The following is a 20,721-nucleotide window of genomic DNA, read 5'->3' as shown; positions in this document are numbered from 1 at the left end:
CTACAATTTTATGATGGATTATGCCATGATATTTGTTACACTTTTACTAATTTTGCTACCTGGTCTAAAGTACAACTGTAATTATTTGGTGCTGGTGGTTCTATTAAATTACGGTAATTAATCTTGAATGACTCATGTTTATGGTAATTTACTTATCTAATAAAGTAGAAGATTAAGTTATCAAGATGGACATAACATGCTTTAATTGCTGAGGATCTTTTAGCTCCGTTGACTTAAGAAAATTTCTGTTCCTATTAATTTAGTTTTTATTTGGGTAGTTTTTTTTTTTTTAATGAGTGGGAAGGAGGCTAGAATTTAATGCATATTTATGTGTAGTCATCTGTGATTTGAATATGTCAAAAACTAATTTCCCTAGGAATACACAATGGATGTGTTCTTCAGACAGACATGGATTGACAAAAGACTAAAATATGATGGTCCCATTGAAATTTTGAGATTGAACAATATGATGGTAACAAAAGTATGGACCCCTGATACTTTCTTCAGGAATGGAAAGAAATCGGTTTCACATAATATGACAGCTCCAAATAAGCTTTTTAGAATTATGAGAAATGGCACTATTTTATACACAATGAGGTAGTCATTTTTTTTCTTCTTCCTTCTTCCTTTTTTATGCTTTTTTCCTACTCTTTCCTCCTTCCCTTTCCCCCTTTTTCTGTTCTTCCTTCCTTCTTTCCATCCTTCTCATTTTAGGTGTCATAAAATCATTTGTAAAGTGAGAGTTAATTTTAATTGCATTTTTCCACTATAGACTCACCATAAGTGCAGAGTGTCCCATGAGATTGGTGGATTTCCCCATGGATGGTCATGCATGCCCTTTGAAATTTGGAAGTTGTAAGTTACAATACAAATATTGTTAGAATTCATTTTTATCGAATGCAAGCTGATACTTATATATGTGCATGATTTCCCATAATCCATTTCACTCATTGTTCATGATAACTCTCTAAGATTTGACTTTTAGGAGACTATTTCAACCTCATATCCAAAAACCAAAAACTGTTTGTACAGATGGCCTAGGCAGACTGACTCACAATAATAGTTTGGTAATCAGTGGTGAAATTTAGGGACCTCTGAAATTTATGTGTTGGTGGTATAACGAAGAAAGTACAAAGGGTTTTTAGTGGGGAGGGGAGAAAATGAACAGTGCCTGTTATAAGCAGACTTCTTTATGGCAGATTTGAAAAAGGGCCAGAGAAGATTCAGGGTTTCTTGAAACGACAAGGGTGAGAATAATATCAACAATGCTGTTAGTATCAAAGAGGCTGAAGCATAATGAAAGCATAGTAGGAGGTGTGGTCTGATATATAGACAGAACCAGGTAATATACCCCTTTATAGACCACGTTAAGGAGTTTGAATTCTATTGGAAATGCTATGGAAAGCCCTTGGAAGATTTTACTAGGGGATTTGGCATTCTTTGACATTTTACAATTTCATTTCAGCTTTTTTATGGAGAATGGATTGTAGGGAGATTAGAGTAGAAGCAGATATAAGTTGGAGGCTATTGCTCTAGTACCATCAAAGATGGCGGTGGCTTAGACAAGGATGGCACTAGAGGAGAATCTGTGAGGTAGATGGCTTGGGCATACTTTGAGGAGGGGAAGGCAAGAAGGTAAAAAGAGTGGGTAAAAAAGAATATGGAATTCTTTCCCCCAAGCTTCCTTCTCTGAGATGGCAGAAAAATGAGATTGCCTTTCCTAATGTCTGCCACAAATATTTGATTCAGTCAGAATCTACCACAAATAGGCGCTGGCTTTTATTATTGCTTCAGATCCTTAGTGCACTGATTGTGAAACTGTTGCCCACTATTACCATGCTCATTGCTTAATAATGAGAACTGGCCGTCAGCCTTCTTTTACAAGCCCTAGTAACCACAGTATTCCAGTATTCAGTGAGCTAAGTTAATGCTAGAGTCATTTGCTCCCTGACCAGTGACTTAATGAGAGAAGATGAAGAAAAGAAAGGCACCATCTCCCTGGGAGCAGAATTAAAACCCATTGGTATTACCAAATCTTAAATTTCCCCCCAAGATAGTTCTTATCTATGGGAAGTTCTTTCCCATGCAGCCCCCTCTAGTACCCATACACAGCACTCTTTGGAGTGACTTAAACATCGTTGATATTCAATCAGGGTTTGTACGAAATAAAGAAATCACTCTTTGGAAGTTGTTTTTTTTTGAGTAGCAATTAAAAAGAGAGTAACCTTTGATTGCCTGCACCCATTTTGCCCACATCCGTAGGTCCTGCCTGAAATGTTGAATCATTAAGAGAAAGGTTATTCCATCAAGGTAAGAGAGTCAAGAGAAGGATACCTGCTTTAGAATATCAAGGGCAGGAATATAGTATTTGGTGTCTTTTAAATGTATGATGTAGCATGAATGTACTTCAGGAGAGAAATGTTGACACATTAGCTATCTACTGCTAACTGGCGACACAAGCCTCAGAATTTGTTTTGTGAAATCAAAAAAATCATTTGTAAAAAATAGTCTCCCTAGGTATCAACTCCTTTGTAGAATTAAGCGATTTCACAGAGACCTACTGTGCTCTAGCCATTTTAGGAAGGTTTGTGGAGGGAACCAACTCATCATGGTTCTTTTGAGCTTTGTGAGCTTTGTGTGTGAGCCAAGCTATCTGTTGTGGGTAGACTGGTAAAGCTAGCAGCTGGTTTCCATTCGCATTGAACACCGAATAATAGAAAATGGGCTTAAATTGCCGCTGGGAGGGATTTGTTGAAGACAGGAGGGAAAATGTCCTGATTGTAGTTTAAAGGTAGCGGAACCAGTTGTGTAATTATTTTCCCTGGTGGGCTTTACAAACAGCAGAGCCGGTTGTCACTGCGGGATGGTTCCCAAACAGCATGGGTGTTGCCCAGAGGCGGTCTGGAATAGATGACCCCTGGAGAGCTCTCCCAACAGTAGGTTTTGTTTTGTTGTTGTTGTTGTTGTATTATTATAGGCAGCATCTGGTACATTTCTAATTGGCAGAACTGCCTTAGAATGGAAGGAGTCAGTCTCAGTTGAGCACTGGAAGTGAGTTGGAATGGAAGAAGTACTTTTTCGGTGGAGGAGCATTATTTCTGTTTTTCAACTGCTTATCCTAGCAGTATGGAAGCACATCCAAGTGCATTGATGCATATATAATGTTGAAGTTGCTTAGTTTTAGTCGCTCCTTCTCCAATTCCTTGATATAAAAACAAGAAATATGCTGAGTTGCAAGGGTGTTCATTTAATCTCTACGGTTTTCTAAATCTTAAGCATGTTTGAATAAATCACAATGATTATTGTTTCCTTTTATTCCATCTTTCTTGAACATGTGTAATATTCTTAAGTGTTGACCATCAGTCCTGCTGAAAAAGGACCACTGACTCTAATCACATTCTGGGCTCTCATTCAGATGCATATCCAAAGAGTGAGATGATTTATACCTGGACAAAAGGTCCTGAGAAATCAGTGGAAGTTCCAAAGGAGTCTTCGAGCTTAGTCCAATATGACTTGGTTGGGCAAACTGTATCAAGTGAAACTATCAAGTCCATTACGGGTGAGATGTTTAACGATTAAAGTCAGTATGCTACTTGGCATTAATTTTCCAGTCTGCAAGAGGGATTGAAAAACACATTTTGGGATTTGAGTCTTCTGAATATCGGGCCTCACAGTCAGAATAAGGCCACGGCTTTCCTACGTCACTTTAATATGTCACTTTCAGCTGTCACATTATAAATACTTACCAACAGCTACCAGAAATCTTATAATTTGTTTCCCTAATTAGCTTTTTAGATTTTTGTCTAAATGCCCATAAAAGATGCTTGAACTCAGAGATGTTATATATGGCTCGATGTTACACGTTTCTCTTTGTAGTTTTCTTCATATGTGTAACATTCAGAAACACATCTCTTTCCTAAAACTGAGACATTAAGACAGCCTCTTCCAAAGCAAGTATGTATATATAACGTAAATCTGTGTATTTCAATTCTTTCCAAAATTAAGCTTTAGATTTTCAAGTGCGTATTTCCATTTTTTGTAGTGATTTTCCATAAAAGTGAGGTCTAAATTCTGCTCTTAGAAAATGCTGAAATTGAAGGCTAACTGCTTTCACAGTACCAGGCCTTTAAAATAGAAAGTGCTGCAAGTGTTTTTTTTTAATAGTTGTAGCTTAATTTATTAAATCGCTTAACCATTACATAGAACAAAAGTGTTTTTCTGTGTAAGGATGTTCAATATCATTTCCTCCCTAGTTAGGAACTATATATTTCTCAGTTTGCTTGCTCTGCACTACAGATCATTCTTTGTCTAAAATACTATTTGTTAGTCTGAAATATGATTATGAAGTCATTGACTGATTGCCTGCGTAACCAATAATACATTTTCCTCGTGTTTCATTTGTAGGTGAATATGTTGTTATGACAGTTTATTTCCACCTCAGACGGAAGATGGGTTACTTTATGATTCAAACATACATTCCGTGTATAATGACAGTGATTCTTTCTCAAGTTTCGTTCTGGATAAACAAGGAATCAGTTCCAGCTAGGACTGTATTCGGTAAGTGCCATTCATTTCTTGGGTATTTTTGTTCGTGTTATATTTTGATCATGATTCATGGGAATAGTTCTTAAAACATCATTTTTTCCCCCTAAGAATATACTAAACAGTAATATATCAAGCTGTATTGAGAAAAGAATCATATGGCTTTGTTTCTTTTTTCTTTTTTCCTTTTCATAGGCTTTCATTTTTACTCAGCCAATACAAATAAGGTTTGGGGGATATAGGTAGGCCATCCTTTCCTTTGGGGCCTCATCATATTTGCCTTATTAAGACCAGACAGATGGGACCAAGAGTGACTCTGAATATGATTTCACTTTTCATGATATTCTTGGGCTCCTACCTTAAAGCTGTATAATTGAATTAAAATCATATCTAGGTGTTAAAATGGAATGCGCTGGGAACTAAAAATAAAACAAATAAAAGTCATGGCTGAATGAATATGAAAGCCTTAGCATAATTTGCTTTTTAATGAAGAGGAGCAAAATGCATGTGGTTTCAATGCATTGAGTTGGATGGTATTATATGCTTAGTTTATTAGCTCATTGTTATGTTCTATCTATATCTTTTCTCTTCGAACACAAGCATATTTTCTTCTTTTTGCTTTTATAGTGGCTTCCTATATATCATATTCTTAACTTTATGAGGTCCAGAACACACCGGGTTTAAATTTTTATAGCTGTAAATAAAGCTTTCTGTATATCAGCTATGCTTTTAAATAATACAACTAGTTATAATGATATCTATTTAATATAACATATTTCTCTATTCTCTTTCTATTGATTGTGAGTGGTAAAAGTAGGTAGTAGTAGGATAAGAGGGAAAATGCTCACAGTTTCTCTGGACTGGAGGTACAATCCTCACAGGAGAGGTCATCCTTCTTTTGCATTTTCTAGTTGGGAAGATCAAAACCATGGTATATTATCCCTTATCACGCCACAGCAGGAGGGACGCTGGTGAGAATACACTGGGGGAAGTAGGAGCTTCTCATCCCACTTCTCCATCCTTACAGAGAACTGATCAGGTGTCTTAGTGTCCTCAACGCATCTGAATGTGAGGAAATTTTTCACAGACACCTGCGCCCCCCTTTAACCTTAGGTTTAACACAAGAACCCTATTAGGGAAACTATTACAGAACAGTTAGTGTGGGGAGCAGGGTAGGACCTCAAGAAGCCAGTGAGCTAGTATTGTAGTACTACCTACGTCACAGAGTTGTGAGGGTTCAATTAAATAATAACTGCACATTGCAAGTATGAAATATATTTTACGCATTAAACAAACTGAGGGTTGCCGCAGGGAGGGGAATATAGGGGGAAGGTGGTTGGGTTATGGACATTGGGGAAGGTATGTGCTATGGTGAGTGCTGTGAAGTGTGTAAACCTGGCGATTCATAGATCTGTACCCCTGGGGCTAATAATACATTATATGTTAATAAAAATTTTAAAAAATAGGTGTAAGAATAAAAGAGAAAATAACAAATCTAAGCTTTGGACTACAGTAGATTGGGCCTTGAAACTGGAATCTGGCACTTATTTTCTTTATCCGTATACATCTCCATCCTAATGCCTCTCTCCTTCATGGACTGGTGAGGATTCAGAGTGATGTTCAGTACTCCTCCCAGGGCACATGATACACCTAGTACGTATTTGTTACTCTCCCTCGTACTTCTCTCACATAGGGGAGACTTATTTTGGGGGGACTTGGTTTTCTTAATTTTTAATTGCTTTTCCAGAAAATACTTATTGATTTTGTGTAATACCAGGCACCCTGTTAGGTCCTTTATGCTCCTCAAGTCATGTAGTGTGCGGAGTAGACTTTGGTCTTTGCATATCATGTTCAGAGTGAGCCTGACTGGGCAGGAAGTACCTGCAGAGGCTGAGCACAGACCAAACTCCCTTAACTTTCCCTGGCATAAATCATACCAATGTTTTAGGAATTATTATCAGAAAATAAAAATAAAATCACCTGAACACATATTATCATCTCTTTTCTGTGATCTTAAAGAACATCTAGAGCAGAAAATACTGACCTGTCCTTTATATATCTGATGAAGAGGCAGTAGTGTCTTAACACAGATTCTGCCTCCAGGCAACCTCAGTTCTAACCACAAGGTCTACCACTGATTTGCTGTAGACTGCCAATGAGTTACTTCTGCTCATTTCCTCGCGTGTTACAACAGGATGAAGGGTTGTACTTACTCCATAGGGTTGTTATGAGGGTTAAATGAATTAATTTGAATAAAGAACTTGGAACAAAGCCTATCATAGAATACGTTTTATTTAAGTGTTTATTATTATAACAGTCCACACTGCCATCTACCTCATTTAGGAATCACTACTTGATACTCTAATATGAATGTCCTCTGTATTTTAGAGTTACTGTGATTGTTCGATAAGCTTTGAAAGCTTTTTTTGGTTGAACACAAATTGGTAGCCACTGTACTGTCCTATCTCCCTTGTCCCCAAACAATAGAAATTTCCAGTGATGTGGAGAAGGATAACACTGATTACAGTGGTACCCACCAACATTTCCAACACATAAGACACTGTAAGGAAATTAAGTGGCATGCAGTAAGAATACTGGTAATACTAATAACAATGATGATAAGATTTGCCATCTTATGTAATCTTCACAATAACTCAGCAAGGTAGGTCTTATTAATTCTTCATAGATGAAGAGAATAACTCAAAGAAATCAAGAAACTTGTATAAAGTTACATACTTATAAGTGATGGACCCAGGACAATTTCTGTCTAACTTCGAGAACCTTGCCATTTCTATTCTGCCATTCTGTCTTCACAGGAAGTATAAGGATGTGGGTGTTTGTGGAGTATTCAAGAGCTTCTGAGTGAGATTGTATAGATGTGTGCTGAAGATAATTTGTGGGTAGCTTTTTCCATTTGAACTGTGACATTTGCCTGTCTTGTGCTTGTGTGCCAAGATGTTGGTTTTGATTGACCAGGGAAATCATGCACAATAATTAAGTCTTCAAAGACCTAAGATGTGTCAGAATGGTAATTATTAAACTGTTCATTGAGGCACTGAGATGGCATTTTCCTAAGGAAGTTAAGTTTTAAGTATTTGGGGAGCATTAGCAATCTATTTCATATGAGACTGAAGTAAAACATTAATTCTGGGCAAGTATATATTTTCCCTAATTTTTCATTTCCCTCTCCACTTGGGGAAAGAATATGCTGGATCAGACATGTCACCAGAGATCATGGAAAATTAGACTCTCCCCCCCCCCAAAATTAATTAATGTAAATATGGGAAGCAGAGTGTGCTGAATTCTCTCCAAAGACCTTCTATCTGCAATGTTGTCTGCCTTTAAGTCTTCTCATTATTCCAGTATAGTAAAATGTTAAACCAGAGTAAATGCCAGCTGGCATGTCTAAATCATTACTAGTTCATTTCCTTGGAGTGGCCAGCCAAAAATTTACTCTTGTGCACAGTCTTAGCTTACTCTTACACGTCCTCTCCCAGTTCCTGGACCAGCCAATATGGTACATATTCAGCATTATAAAAGCAGGTACTGGCATCAATAGTTGAACGTGTCAAAAAAAATTCTATGGTTGTTGAAATGCTTTCAGGGTAGATGCCAGCTAAGCCATTGAGAGCAGATGCACTGTCTTCCTAGAGGCAGAGGAAGCATGTCTTCTTATCTGAAGGGTTAGCTTCTGTTTGCTACTCTTTTGGTGTTTATTAAACCAAATGCTCTAAAAACAGCTGTAAGAAACACATTCCTTATATGCTAGTGCTTTCTTTAAGTTTGACCACAAGACGGAGGAAACTTTTTGTCTAAAAGGAAGGCAACTTAGCAAATTGTTTATACTTCTCTAAATTTGCCAACACTCATAAGATATGAACCATAATATTCTACAAACTTTCAATCAAATTGACTCAAACCAGTGAAAGAGAAATGGAAAGTAAGCACATATGTTTTGCATTTATGTCCACAGCATCGTTTAACATTTTCAGGAACTGGTGATCAGAAAGTAATTTTGGAATTCAAGGCTCAATAATTTCATTAATATCCTGCCTACTTAGCATTAATGAGGGATTTTCTTCCCCTGACAGCAGGAGAAGATGAAGACCATTACTGCAGGTCTGCAGGAGAAATTGTTCTGGTATCAAAACAAAACAAAAACAAAACAACAACAAAAAACAGAACACTTTCAAAGCCTCCTGGGAAATCCTAAATCACTTATATTTGAGTTTTAGTTTTCCTTTTTGGTTATCACATTATGTTCTTTAGAATTTTCTGAGTTCTGAGTAGTATTCTTATTTAGGCTGCACTGTTCATATTTTATTTCCAAGTGCTTTCAGCATAATTGCTGTGATAGAGGAAATATACACAAGGAATTTGTATAACATTTTTGAATTCTTAATAAGCCATTAAACTTAAATTTTTATGAATAAGAAGAAAAACTTTGATTTATCTTCAAACTTTGTAGCTAAAATTTTCAAGGTTAATTTACATCTCACAGGCAGCATGGGAATGTTGCCATTTTTCTGAGATCAAATGGAGGCCTAAAAGTTCTAGGGTTTCTTTCTGAAATGAAGTACAAAAAATTCACAGTACTCCGTTTTCATAGCTATTTCAATATCTCCATATTTGACCCAGCAAACATTTAAAAATCTGTTTTAGATGAATAAAATTCTAAAAAAAAAATCACACCTTTTTTCTTCAAAGAGGGAATACAACCAAATCCTCAAGTTTCTTTCTCTGTAGAGTTTATGGAATATTTTAAAAGATCTATAGCTTATACACTACGCAGTTGCTCTAATTTTGATGTTCTAAACGTTGATAATTCAGACTGGACCGGAGAAAATTGGGTTGGTGAGGAGGTGAAAAAAACGTTTTTATTCATTACGCACTTATGTATCTGGCATTATATGAAGTATGACAAATACTGAAGCAGTATTAGGTATTTCTGCCCTCAAGAAGGCTACGCTAAATTAGGTTGTTGGAGACAGGCCTATGTTCATGGAACAATTAGGGAACAAGGCAGAACTGAGGAGACAATATAAATTCTCCCTAATTTCAATTATTATTATTCCATTACTATTGCATGGGGCTCACTATCTCTTTAGTTTAGCACGTTATTTTTTGGCTTTTGGTGAAGGATTGACATAGACTGGAATATATAGTTTAGGTGCCTTTTTCATCATCATCATCACCCCCCAATTCAGGAACTATTCTGAACATTAGATAGAATGAGTTTATTATTTATTTATGTATTTTTAAAAATTTATTTATTTGAGAAAGAGAAAGAATGTACATACAAGCAAGGGAAACAGCAAAGGGAGAGGCATACTCCTCACTAAGCAGGGAGTCCAGTGCAGGGTTCTATCACAAGACTCCAGGATCAAGACCTGAGCTGAAGGCAGATGTTTAACCGACTAAGCCTCCCAGACACCCTTTGGATGAGTTTAAATGGGTATAGTAAATTCTCACAGAAATCTCCAAGCTTGACTAGATAACATAGATGATATATGCAGATAGACAAAGATACAAAAAGAAACAACTATTAGCATACTTAAATAACACATTTCTCGATAGCTCCAGTGACAAGTGGACTTTTTCCACTGAGAATGGGGACTTTTTTTTTCAGGCCGAGGAGAAGGCTTCCCTGAGGATGATATTCTTCAGAAACCTATTAATGAAAGAGAAGTACCTCTATTCTTGTTGCAAAGATTTTCCTGCTTACCACAAACTGATGCATGGTAGATGTCCACTATTTTTAAAACTAAATTATTCTAGAAATCTATTTTTCCAGAAATATACCTCTGTTGTTTTTTATAAATTAAGCTCTTTTGCAACTAGATTATTATTTCATTATTATATTAATTTAGCAGGTAATACTCAGTTTTAAGTATCTATAATTCATGATTTTTCTGGTCATGATTCTCCATAGCAATGGGCATGCCTATCCCAGAAATTCTGATGCCCCAAATTACAATGCTATCAACTTCTCACTCCTGGTTGAGAAGCAGTGCTTCAACAGGAAGTTACTTCAACAGGAAGTTACACCTAACTTCCTGCTAGGTGTATGTGTTGACTTGCTCAGGTATGTTGGCTCAGATACTAATACCAGCCCAATATACAATAGGTGCTATATATAGTTGTAATCTTTATAGCAAACCCAATCGCTAAGTATCAAATGAAGCCCATTGAGTTTTCCTCACTTAATCCGAGTCACACTGAGCCAATAAGTAGAAGAGCCAGGATTTTAATGATACCTGTCTCTTACTTGAAAACCTATGCTAATTTCACTGAGCCACTAGGGTTTGAGTCTCCCAAAAGAGATGGCTTGAGATATTGTAAACTTTATTACCCCTCTCCCACCAAGTCCCCAAGGTTTGTTGGTTTGTTTGCATAGTAGTAATGATATTTTGTCTTTTTGCTCTTTTGCTTCTGAAGGAATAACCACAGTCCTCACCATGACCACACTGAGCATCAGTGCACGGCATTCTTTGCCCAAAGTGTCCTACGCTACCGCCATGGATTGGTTCATAGCTGTCTGCTTTGCTTTCGTATTTTCTGCCCTTATTGAGTTTGCTGCTGTCAATTACTTTACCAATGTTCAAATGGCAAAAGCCAAAAGGAAGTCATCAAAAGCCCTCCAGGAAATACCGGCTGCTCCAGTGCAGAGAGAAAAGCCTCCCGAAGCACCTCTGCAGGTATTTGACTTAATCTCCTTCAGTTTAAGATTTCAGCTTTTTGTCAGATTTACATTGAATCCAGGGGAAAAACCGAGAATTTGAAAATCCCAGTAACAATTTGGAAGTCATTTAAAATCCAAGAAATCGGAAAAGGGTAGTTGTAAATGTAAACTTTAAAACTGTGATTAATGGCTTAAAAACTAAACAGGTCTGGATGAGTTAGATTTATCTGGAGTTAGTTGTTTGAAAACTCCTGTCAGAATTAAAAGTTTTTGACTGGGACCAAATCTGATGTCTACTATTAAGAGGAACCTGTGGATATCTTTGAATGGGTTGATTGGTCATTTCAGTAGAGTTTATTGGACAAAGTAGAGCAGCCGTTCTTGATATAATCCCACATTAGAACTATCCCATGGGGTCTGGTGGTGTCTGTGCCCGAATATATATATATATATATATATATATATATATATATTTTTTTTTTTTTTAAGATTTTATTTATTTATTTGAGAGATAGAGGTCACAAGTAGGCAGAGAGGCAGGCAGAGAGAGAGGAGGAAGCAGGTTCCCCGCTGAGCAGAGCCCCATATGGGGTTCGATCCCAGGATCCTGGGACCATGACCTGAGCTGAAGGCAGAGGCTTTAAACCACTGAGCAACCCAGGCAACCTGTGCCCTTATATTAAACAAGAAAATAAAGCCAATAAACAAGATGACCCATAGGTGTATCTGATGTGCACCAAAGATGAAGAATTATTGACCTAAAGGGACAGACTTAAAAGGATGTAAATATCTAAGAGCTACTGTAATTTACATTAGGCACTTCAGTGATTCTGTGATTTAAAAAAAAAAAAAGTTTTAAAGTAATGTTTTCCTCAGGACTCCAGTTGTACAAAAATAGCTAGATCTTCATGGAGACAGGTAAGCAAACAGGCAGCTCCTCTTCCTCTTCCTCCTCTTCTCCTTCCATCTCCCCCTCCCCCTTCAAGATCTATTTCTCTCTTAATCTCTACTCAGCTTCCTCGTCAATCAGCAGACAAGTTTCTGCATTCACTTACTCACAGCCTTATTGTAGTTGCCACAAGAGTGGTCTAACACCCTTTTTCCCAAATCAAAAGTATATATAAATGATCAATTGCATTTTCTGTAAATAATAACTCATTCCCTTTTCTGTTAAATCATTCATTAATTCCATTATTATTATTTTTTAACTCATTCAACAAATCCACATCCAATGCCAGACAATGCATTCCCTATGGATAAGTTTATACCCTCTCTGCCTCTGATTGTTGTTTTTTTTTTTTTTAATTTATTTTTTTAAATAAACATATAACGTATTTTTATCCCCAGGGGTACAGGTCTGTGAATCACCAGGTTTACACATTTCTGATTGTTGTTTTAATTGCTTTGCTCTGTTGTGTTGAAGACTTGGTAGAAATATTCTACTTACTATTCCTCCCCCCCCCCAAAAAAAATTTAAATAAATAAATAAGTCTTGGGTATTTATTTTACGGCTTCTGTTTTCTAATTATTGATTTGTGGTTTATTTTATTTCTATATTTCTGCAGATTAGTTATGTTACTCTTTTTCTATTTTCTTGAGTTTAGTTCCTCTAATTTGTTTTCACTGTTTCTTATTTAATAATATAGATTCCTTTATTGCAGTGAGCTATATAACATACTGCTTTGGCCATAAGTCATAAGTTTTGATATCTATTATAATTATTTGCTCAATATTCTACAATTACATGGCTATTTTTCTCTATAAGCTAAGAATTATTTGTAAGATAATATTAAAATTTCCAAAGTGGATATGTTAATTTAACTCTACTATTTATTTCTAGCTTTATCACATTATATTCAAAAATGTTACTTACACAAATGTAAATTTTATTCATACTTCCCTTGTGCTCTGAATTATGTTAAAAACTTGTAAATGTTTGATGAAATTTGAAAGAAGTTGATTTGTAGCTGTTAAATCAATTTTACTTAAAACATTATTATTTCATCCATCTAATAAATCACCTCTTGTCTTCTTGATCTTTCAAACACCAAGAAAGATACAAACAGTTCTCCCACTGATAGACTTGTGTTAATTTTTTTTAACATTTTGACTTTTCTGTTTTCTACACTTTGATGCTCTGATATGCAACATGTAAAGATTCATAACTGCTGTATTTTCATATCAGTCCATATATTTTATCATAAAATAACCTTTTTTTGTCCCATGTAATACCTTTTCCTTTAAATTCTATTTGGTCTGATTTTAATATTTTTCATATTCTTTCTTAATAATAACTTTTGTAGTATATTTTTACTACTAAATTCCTTATTCTTTATTTTCTCATGGACTTTAGAAGCTATATATCGTATCTTTATATCACTAGTGATTAACTTTTAAATTTTAAGACAACATATCTCTACGAATGATTTTTTAAAAATGTTGAAAGAATAAAACATACCAACTCTCTAATGTAGCTATTAACTTTTTCCGAACACCAGGATTGCTTAAGTCCAGAGATTCTGGATTTGGAGATTTTTTTTTTTTTTTTTTTTTTTTTTTTTTAAGAGTCTCATGCTCTACCGACTGAGCTAGCCAGGTGCTGAGACTTTTTTAAAAAAAGTTTTTATTTAGTTATTTGAGAGAGGGAAAGAGAGAGAGCACAAGAGAAGGGAGGGTCAGAGGGAGAAGCAGACTCTCTGCTGAGCAGGGAGCCTGATATCGGGCTCGATTCTGGGTCTCTGGGATCGTAACCTGAGCCAAAGGCAGTTGCTTAACTAATGGAGTCACACGGGCACCCCATGGAGACATATTTTATATACATATTTTTTTCTATTTATAATGAGTCAGTATAGTTTTCTTTCATTGTCTTCAAAGTGAACTTGCATTAGTGCTGTAACAGACTACTATAAATACTTAAAAGTACCACTTAATCAGAATAAACCTAATGTCCAAAGGTGGGAAGAAGACCAATAATCTTCCATTCGTTCCTTTAAACATATCTCTTGGCTGGAGCCATTGCTATTGCCAGTACACCTCAGTTGAACCAATGCAATGGGCTATGTCCCCTCTGACTCAGTAACTCCTCTTGGCAGAATGGGCCACAGCCTGTGTGCAAATGACATAACCAATGTCAAGAAGATTAAATTTGCTTGTGAGGGCATAGATTCATAGTATTTAAGGGTGGGAAGGAAATCAAGTCAAAGTATAAGTCATAGGCTTCATGTCCTCTACAGTGTTTGACTATGTCTGTATAATAACTCAGATTGCCACAGCAGTTTACTTGAAGAATATCTGTGTTCTAAAGACAGTGATTAATAGGTGAGACCACCCATCCTCCTAACTCCAGATTCCTGCCAGAGCATAGCTGGCTTTGGAGCGTCAGTTATCATTGAATGGCAGTATCAAGTTCGACTTTGAAGGTTGAGAACGCATTAAAATTGAGAGAGGGAGGGAGGACGTGGAGGGAGGGACAGAGAGAGAGAGAAAAAGAGAGAGAAGGAAATTTAGAAGGAGAAAGATTGTGTTAACAGCAAAATTGTAGGGGTGCCTGGGTGGCTCAGTTGTTAAATATCTGCCTTCAGTTTGGGTTCTGATTCCAGGGTTCTGGGATCAAGCCGGCGTCAGGCTTCCTGCTGAGCGGGAAGCCTGCTTCTCCCTCTTCCACTCCCTCTGCTTATATTACCTCTCTAGCTGTCTCTCTCTCTCTCTCTGTCAAATAAATAAATACAATCTTTTTTTTTTTAAAAAAAGGCAAAATTTTAAAACATATTATTGGAAGGAAATATTCTAAGAATATATAAGGTTTGAGTTTCAGTAGAAATTCTAACCAGACAGTTGAAATTTGCTTATTCAAATATGTATTCTAACTTGTATGGTTGTTGACTTATTTGAATGATGCTGCCTTGTTTAAAATGTGCTTACACTCCTTATTTGGAATTTCCCTTAGAGTCTACATGACATTTGGTAATTCAATAGTCCTTTGGGTAATGTCACTAGTGGTTTGATTCATTGTCACCATATGTGACCTATGGACTGTTAATGGCCTGGCAGAGGTTTATGGTGACCATTTCTATTCTTTGGGAATTGGAATGTATATGGTTTATGGAATATTCATGAAGTAAGAAGAAAAGGCGGATTGGCAGAATCTAAGGGCAGCTGTGGGCAGCCTCACTATGTCTTTGGGCATCTCAAGAGGCAGAGCAGCTGTTTTGCTTCTCTGTTCAGCATTATCTTAATTCGCCTTTGATCCTGTTCTTCCAATATTTGAGCTGTGTTTCATTGTTTTGGCTGTATCTTTCCATATCCTTACTACTTTTGTGAGTATCTGTTCTCTCACTGATGCAGGAGATTTGGATTAATAGGACAGTTTAGAAAATAAATAACTATAAAAAAGGGAAGATTTCTTAAAATCTTATTTAAAAAAATCATTTGAAAGTATATCTTATAGTTTTTGTTCAGTTAGAAAGTATGCATTTATGAGTGTATGTTGTATCTTGTGAAAAAATCCAATGATATAATGACTAAAATAAGTTGTTGTCTTAAACTGTATCAGGTACTATGTGATATGCTTTACAGGCATTACTTAGTTTCAAGGTCATGATAACTCTCTTACAGATGAAGGAGCTGAGGCTTGCAGTTGTTAAGTGATGTGCTCAGGAAATGGTAAACTCCGTATTCAAGTTACTACAGCTCTAGCTGAATGCACAACTTGTTCTCTTTTATTAGAACTCTGTTTTATAGTACTTAATTTATGATATACCTGTAAAGAATAGACAGTAGAACATATATATTTTATACATGTATAAAATGATCATCCCAACAGTCTTGTTCATATTTCTATATATAAATAACAATAGTGAAACATTCTGAATGATCTTTACATGTCAGTAACAAGAACTTTTACAGACATTCAAGCCTAATGACAGATTAGACATGTTGAGTGTTGGAAATAGAGGATGAGTTGGGGGTGGCATCATTCACTAGAACAGAGAAGAGCAGTGAACTATCTTTAATGAAGAAGATAATTACTTCAAGCTTAGATAATGGCAATTTCCATAGCACGACATTTCTCCCTTCCCACAGTAAGAATGATTTTCTTTTTTCTAATGGAAAATGCATACTTCTCCACAGCATAGCTTTCTTTTCTACCCAATTTCTTTCCAATCTACCTAATTTCTATTTCCTTTTCACTGTAACTGTTCTTCATGAACTGCTAAATTTTAAAGTGTTTGTAAATTCTCACAAGGATATTTGTAAAAATAATGAGCTACTTGCTCTACTTAGAGTCTTCAGGCAAAGATGATATAAAAATAATAAATAATTCAAGGTGGCTCCTGGATTCAATAATTTAAGTGCACACATGAGAACTCATTTTTTACTATCCATTCTTCAAAGTCAAACTCAAGCCTTATTTCCCATAAGTGCCTTGTTCCGACTGAGTTTATGGATCTCCAGGACATGGTCTTAGGGATCCACATCTACAAAGTGGGGGTGATAATAGAAAGGGTTAAAGAACATCATACATGTCAAGTACATAGTACAAGTATAATGCCCAGGAAATAATTGTGTGATTATCCTTTATTTCTTGAAGCATCTTCAACATTTAACATGCATTTAACATATGTATCACAAAATTTATCATTTGTAATACTGAAGTATTTTGCATAAGTAAATTGTTTCAGATATGATTGCTGCTATATCCACCTTAGCTTAGGTGGTGAGCTTCTTAATAACATTGATAATGGTTTCATTTTTTTCCTCACACAGCACATTGCATGGTGTTTAATAGTTACAGTTTATTGATGGAGTATAATGAGTCAACTCTAGGAAGCATGACAATGGAAATGTGGTGCTTCTGAAATTATATAAATATCGACACGTCTAAATATGTTTGTATTTCATGTAAAATTCTTTTTTATCAAAGTAAATGTGAACATCAAATAGATGTTAAGTAGTGAGGTAGAGCTGGGCCACTGGGAGTATCTAGAACAAGAGACATTCAGGCTTAGCATTCTGGGACACACTTGTCACCAGGTGGACTTAGCTTGTGGGCAGCAATAGAGTGCAGAAAGGGATGCTTTGAAAAAAATAAAACAAAACAAAAATCTCAGTACATCACAAGTGCAACTGTGCATTAGGAGGAAAGCATCATTTGTTGTCCTTTGGTCCTTTTAATCACATCATTTACACAGATGTCAATGACTATTCATAACATCAGTTACAATCAGTTAACATAACATCATTAAATATGATGATTTCCGGGCGGTTGGTAATATGCAAGCTTCATTCCATTGCAACAGGGTGTACAAACTAGGTCAGTTTCAGATTTTCATTTTAATCATTCTCCAACTCCTCTTAGAAATGCTGTTCTTTAAATAGTTTAAGCTAACATGTAGGAAACTTTCAATTTTCCATTTGTCCATATTTCTTTCGTTTCTTAAGTTAGTTTAAAAATCTCTTTCCTTGGCAGTTTGAAAAAGGACCTGGAGCAGTGCTGTCAGTTCACTTGACATTTACGTGTGTTTGTGACAGTAGTTTAATGACATTCTTTAAATCTTGTATAAATTGTACCTCCCCAAGCCCATACCTTGTTCAGTACAGAATGTTCTGTAGTTAGTAATGCTCTTTAGGCAATGAGTAATTGCTTAATCGCACAATTATTAAACAGTACCATTTATGACAAGAATAACAGAATTATGTGTCATTTTCAGCCATATTTTTTATCTTTTAGTTTTGTTACGTGTCTTGTGCAGATTCATGAGGAATTGTCATGCTGCTAATCCTTGAGAGCAAATCTCGTCATTTAACAAGTGTTTACCAAGCAACTGTTATGCACCCGTCACCACGCAGGGCACTGACTGAAAGCTGAAGTTTAGGAGCATGGTCTAGTGAAGGATTGAGGCTAGTAGTCTTGTGAGTTAGTAGTATATTTAGTATATAGAAGTGTGGCTTGAGTCCTGGTCTTAGATTAACACAAGCATACTTTTACTAGTGGGAAATTACTCTCAAATCTTCATGGCTACCTCAGACCTACCTGCTGAAATATCAATCTCCATATTCAATTACATATTGGGAATCTATTATATTTATTATATATTTATGAAATAACTATTGGGAATACTGTGCTCACTCCCTTCATAGATATTAGAATAGTAGGAGGACCAACATTCAATGATTCATTTCAAATAATTAAGTAATGATTAATGTGCAAAATGCTGTGGAGAAGCAGAGAAGGTAATGATAAGTATATGACAGAGAATTAGGCTTATGCTGAGACTTCAAGTTATTTTTTTGAAATGCATAAAGTGACAAGTTAGGGGACATCACTCAAAGTGACAAAAGGAGGAGAAGCAATAAGTTTTATAGCTTATCAAAACTATATTGTGCATATTTGGGTAATTATTGATAATAATATTGCATGGGAAGAAAAATGCCAGCATTAACATCATAATGAAATATGTAGTCTATTTTTTCCTCTAAAATGGGAAATGCTGTAATTTTGATGCTGCGTTAGGAAGGCTAGATAGATTAGCCAGTGCTTAAAGGAAGAGTAAGGCATCTTATAAACCTTGGTTTCTAAGGGTAGGGTGTATGTGTGTGTGTGGTATAGATATAGATTAACAGTAAATCCGTTCTTTTATTTTCATGTATTCTGTGTTTATAAATATCATGGCAAAGGGAGAAGCTGTGAAATGTATTTATGTGGTACATGGAATTTGGGTACGTAGTATGTCATTACCATCATTATCATTGTTTTTACTGTCTACTATGTACCATATAGCTGTGTGTGTTTATATACATATATATACATGTCATTTAAAGAATGTATATGTATACACACACATATATGTATATGTGTATATATGTGCATATATGTACATGCATATGTACATATATGCATGTATGTATATTTACCATATACATGCATGTACATGTATATAATATACAGTGCTAGTTGCTTTATATGCGATCTCTCTAATTTCTGCAATGGTCTCAGAATGAATTGTATTGTTACCCACATAATTTTATGGTTGAGGAAAATAAGACTTGGTGAAGTGTTTTGGAGACTTTCAGATGCAAGGTGCTGCCATTCTCTAGAGAAAACAGGGAGGCATCAAGGGATTGTGTTTCTACTCTCAGTTCTCCACTGTAGTTCTAATCACATAACCCAATATTTGGGTTTGCACTCCTCTGTTAGATGATGAAGTTAGGCAAGATTATATCTAAATTTCCTTCTAATTTTTAAAAAATATTTTATTTATTTATTTGAGAAAGAGAGAGAGAATGAGCAAGGGAAGGGGCAGAGAGAGAAGCAGATTTGCACTGAGTAAGGACCCCCAGTGCAGGACTCAATGCCAGGGCCCTGAGATCATGACCTGAGCCGAAGGCAGCCGCTTAACTGACTTAGCCACCCAGGCACCCCTAAATTTCCTTCTAATCAAAAAATCTGCATTACTACAAACTCATTTACTCTCTATGAATAATGCCAGATTGCTTTATATTCTTTAACATGTGCTTACTTTAGTAAAACGGATTAGAAGGAGAGTGGTTCTTTTTGGCTTCACAGAGTCAGATCAACATAAATCTTCAGGTTATTTTATACTCACCTACATAGTAAAGATCATACAGTTCCAATAACAATAAGAGCATCAACTGATACTATGTTACCAAATACCAGAGAGTAGTCTAAGCATTGCTCACATATTAACACATATAAGTGCCACAGCAGTCCTGTCCTATCTTCAACCTCGCTGACAGATGAGGAAATTGAAGCACAGAGAGACCCAACTGACTGGTCCAGGATCATGTGGCTGCTAAGTAACGGAGCCAAGATTTAAACCCAGGTAATCGGGATCCAAAGTTTAGGCTTATAACTGCAAGGAATCGCTGCCCCACAGTTATAACCTGCTTCCAGCACTGCTGACCCTCTGCTGTGCCTTATCACCACAGACTCATTCCCCATCCCAATTTCAGGTTTCCTGAAGGCTGTATCAGTGTTCACATTGTAGAAAGTGTAAGACCTATTTTGGAACTCTGTCCTGTTTATAAATAAGCCCCGTCCATTAGTTAGTAGTTTAGTTTACACAGAAGCCAAAATCACAGAAAATTAGTCACACTTTCCAAATCTCCAGCTTTGCATAAAACACATGGGCATTTTGTCAAGGCTAAAAATTATAAATTGATATTGATTTAACACATTCATTTCAACAGACTATACAGCAGTCCCTAGTTTTTGGCATTTTGGGCATTTTAAACATTTAAAAAAATCACTCAAGAGTATTACTATTTTTTTTACTTGAAATAACCTGTCCTCCATGTGTTGATGTGTTTAATTAACAATACTTACTTAGAACATGTGTTCAGAAGAATTGTTTTAAAGGTTGTAGGGAAAATTTTTATGACCTTCAAGAGATAGTTTTTGCCCTAAATGAGTTTGTACTGTCAGGTAGCAGAGTATAGGGTTATAAGTCATCAAGAGGAGCAAATATTCTGTAGGG

The 20,721-nt window shown here is 35.9% G+C and overlaps 1 protein-coding gene across 1 annotated transcript in view; it reads left to right on the top strand.

Annotated features, from left to right (window-relative positions):
- Nucleotides 1–20,721, top strand: part of GABRA4 (gamma-aminobutyric acid type A receptor subunit alpha4) — a 67,418-nt gene that overhangs the window by 16,235 nt on the left and 30,462 nt on the right. Inside the window, exons 4-8 of the mRNA XM_059396122.1 lie at nt 377–597; nt 773–855; nt 3,416–3,559; nt 4,405–4,557; nt 10,981–11,240. Of these exons, the coding sequence (XP_059252105.1) occupies nt 377–597; nt 773–855; nt 3,416–3,559; nt 4,405–4,557; nt 10,981–11,240 (861 nt within the window). The remainder of the gene's footprint in view (nt 1–376; nt 598–772; nt 856–3,415; nt 3,560–4,404; nt 4,558–10,980; nt 11,241–20,721) is intronic.

Source organism: Mustela nigripes, chromosome 1, assembly GCF_022355385.1.
Source record: "Mustela nigripes isolate SB6536 chromosome 1, MUSNIG.SB6536, whole genome shotgun sequence".
NCBI classification, from domain to species: Eukaryota; Metazoa; Chordata; class Mammalia; order Carnivora; family Mustelidae; genus Mustela; species Mustela nigripes.
This window is presented reverse-complemented; position numbering and strand designations above follow the sequence as displayed.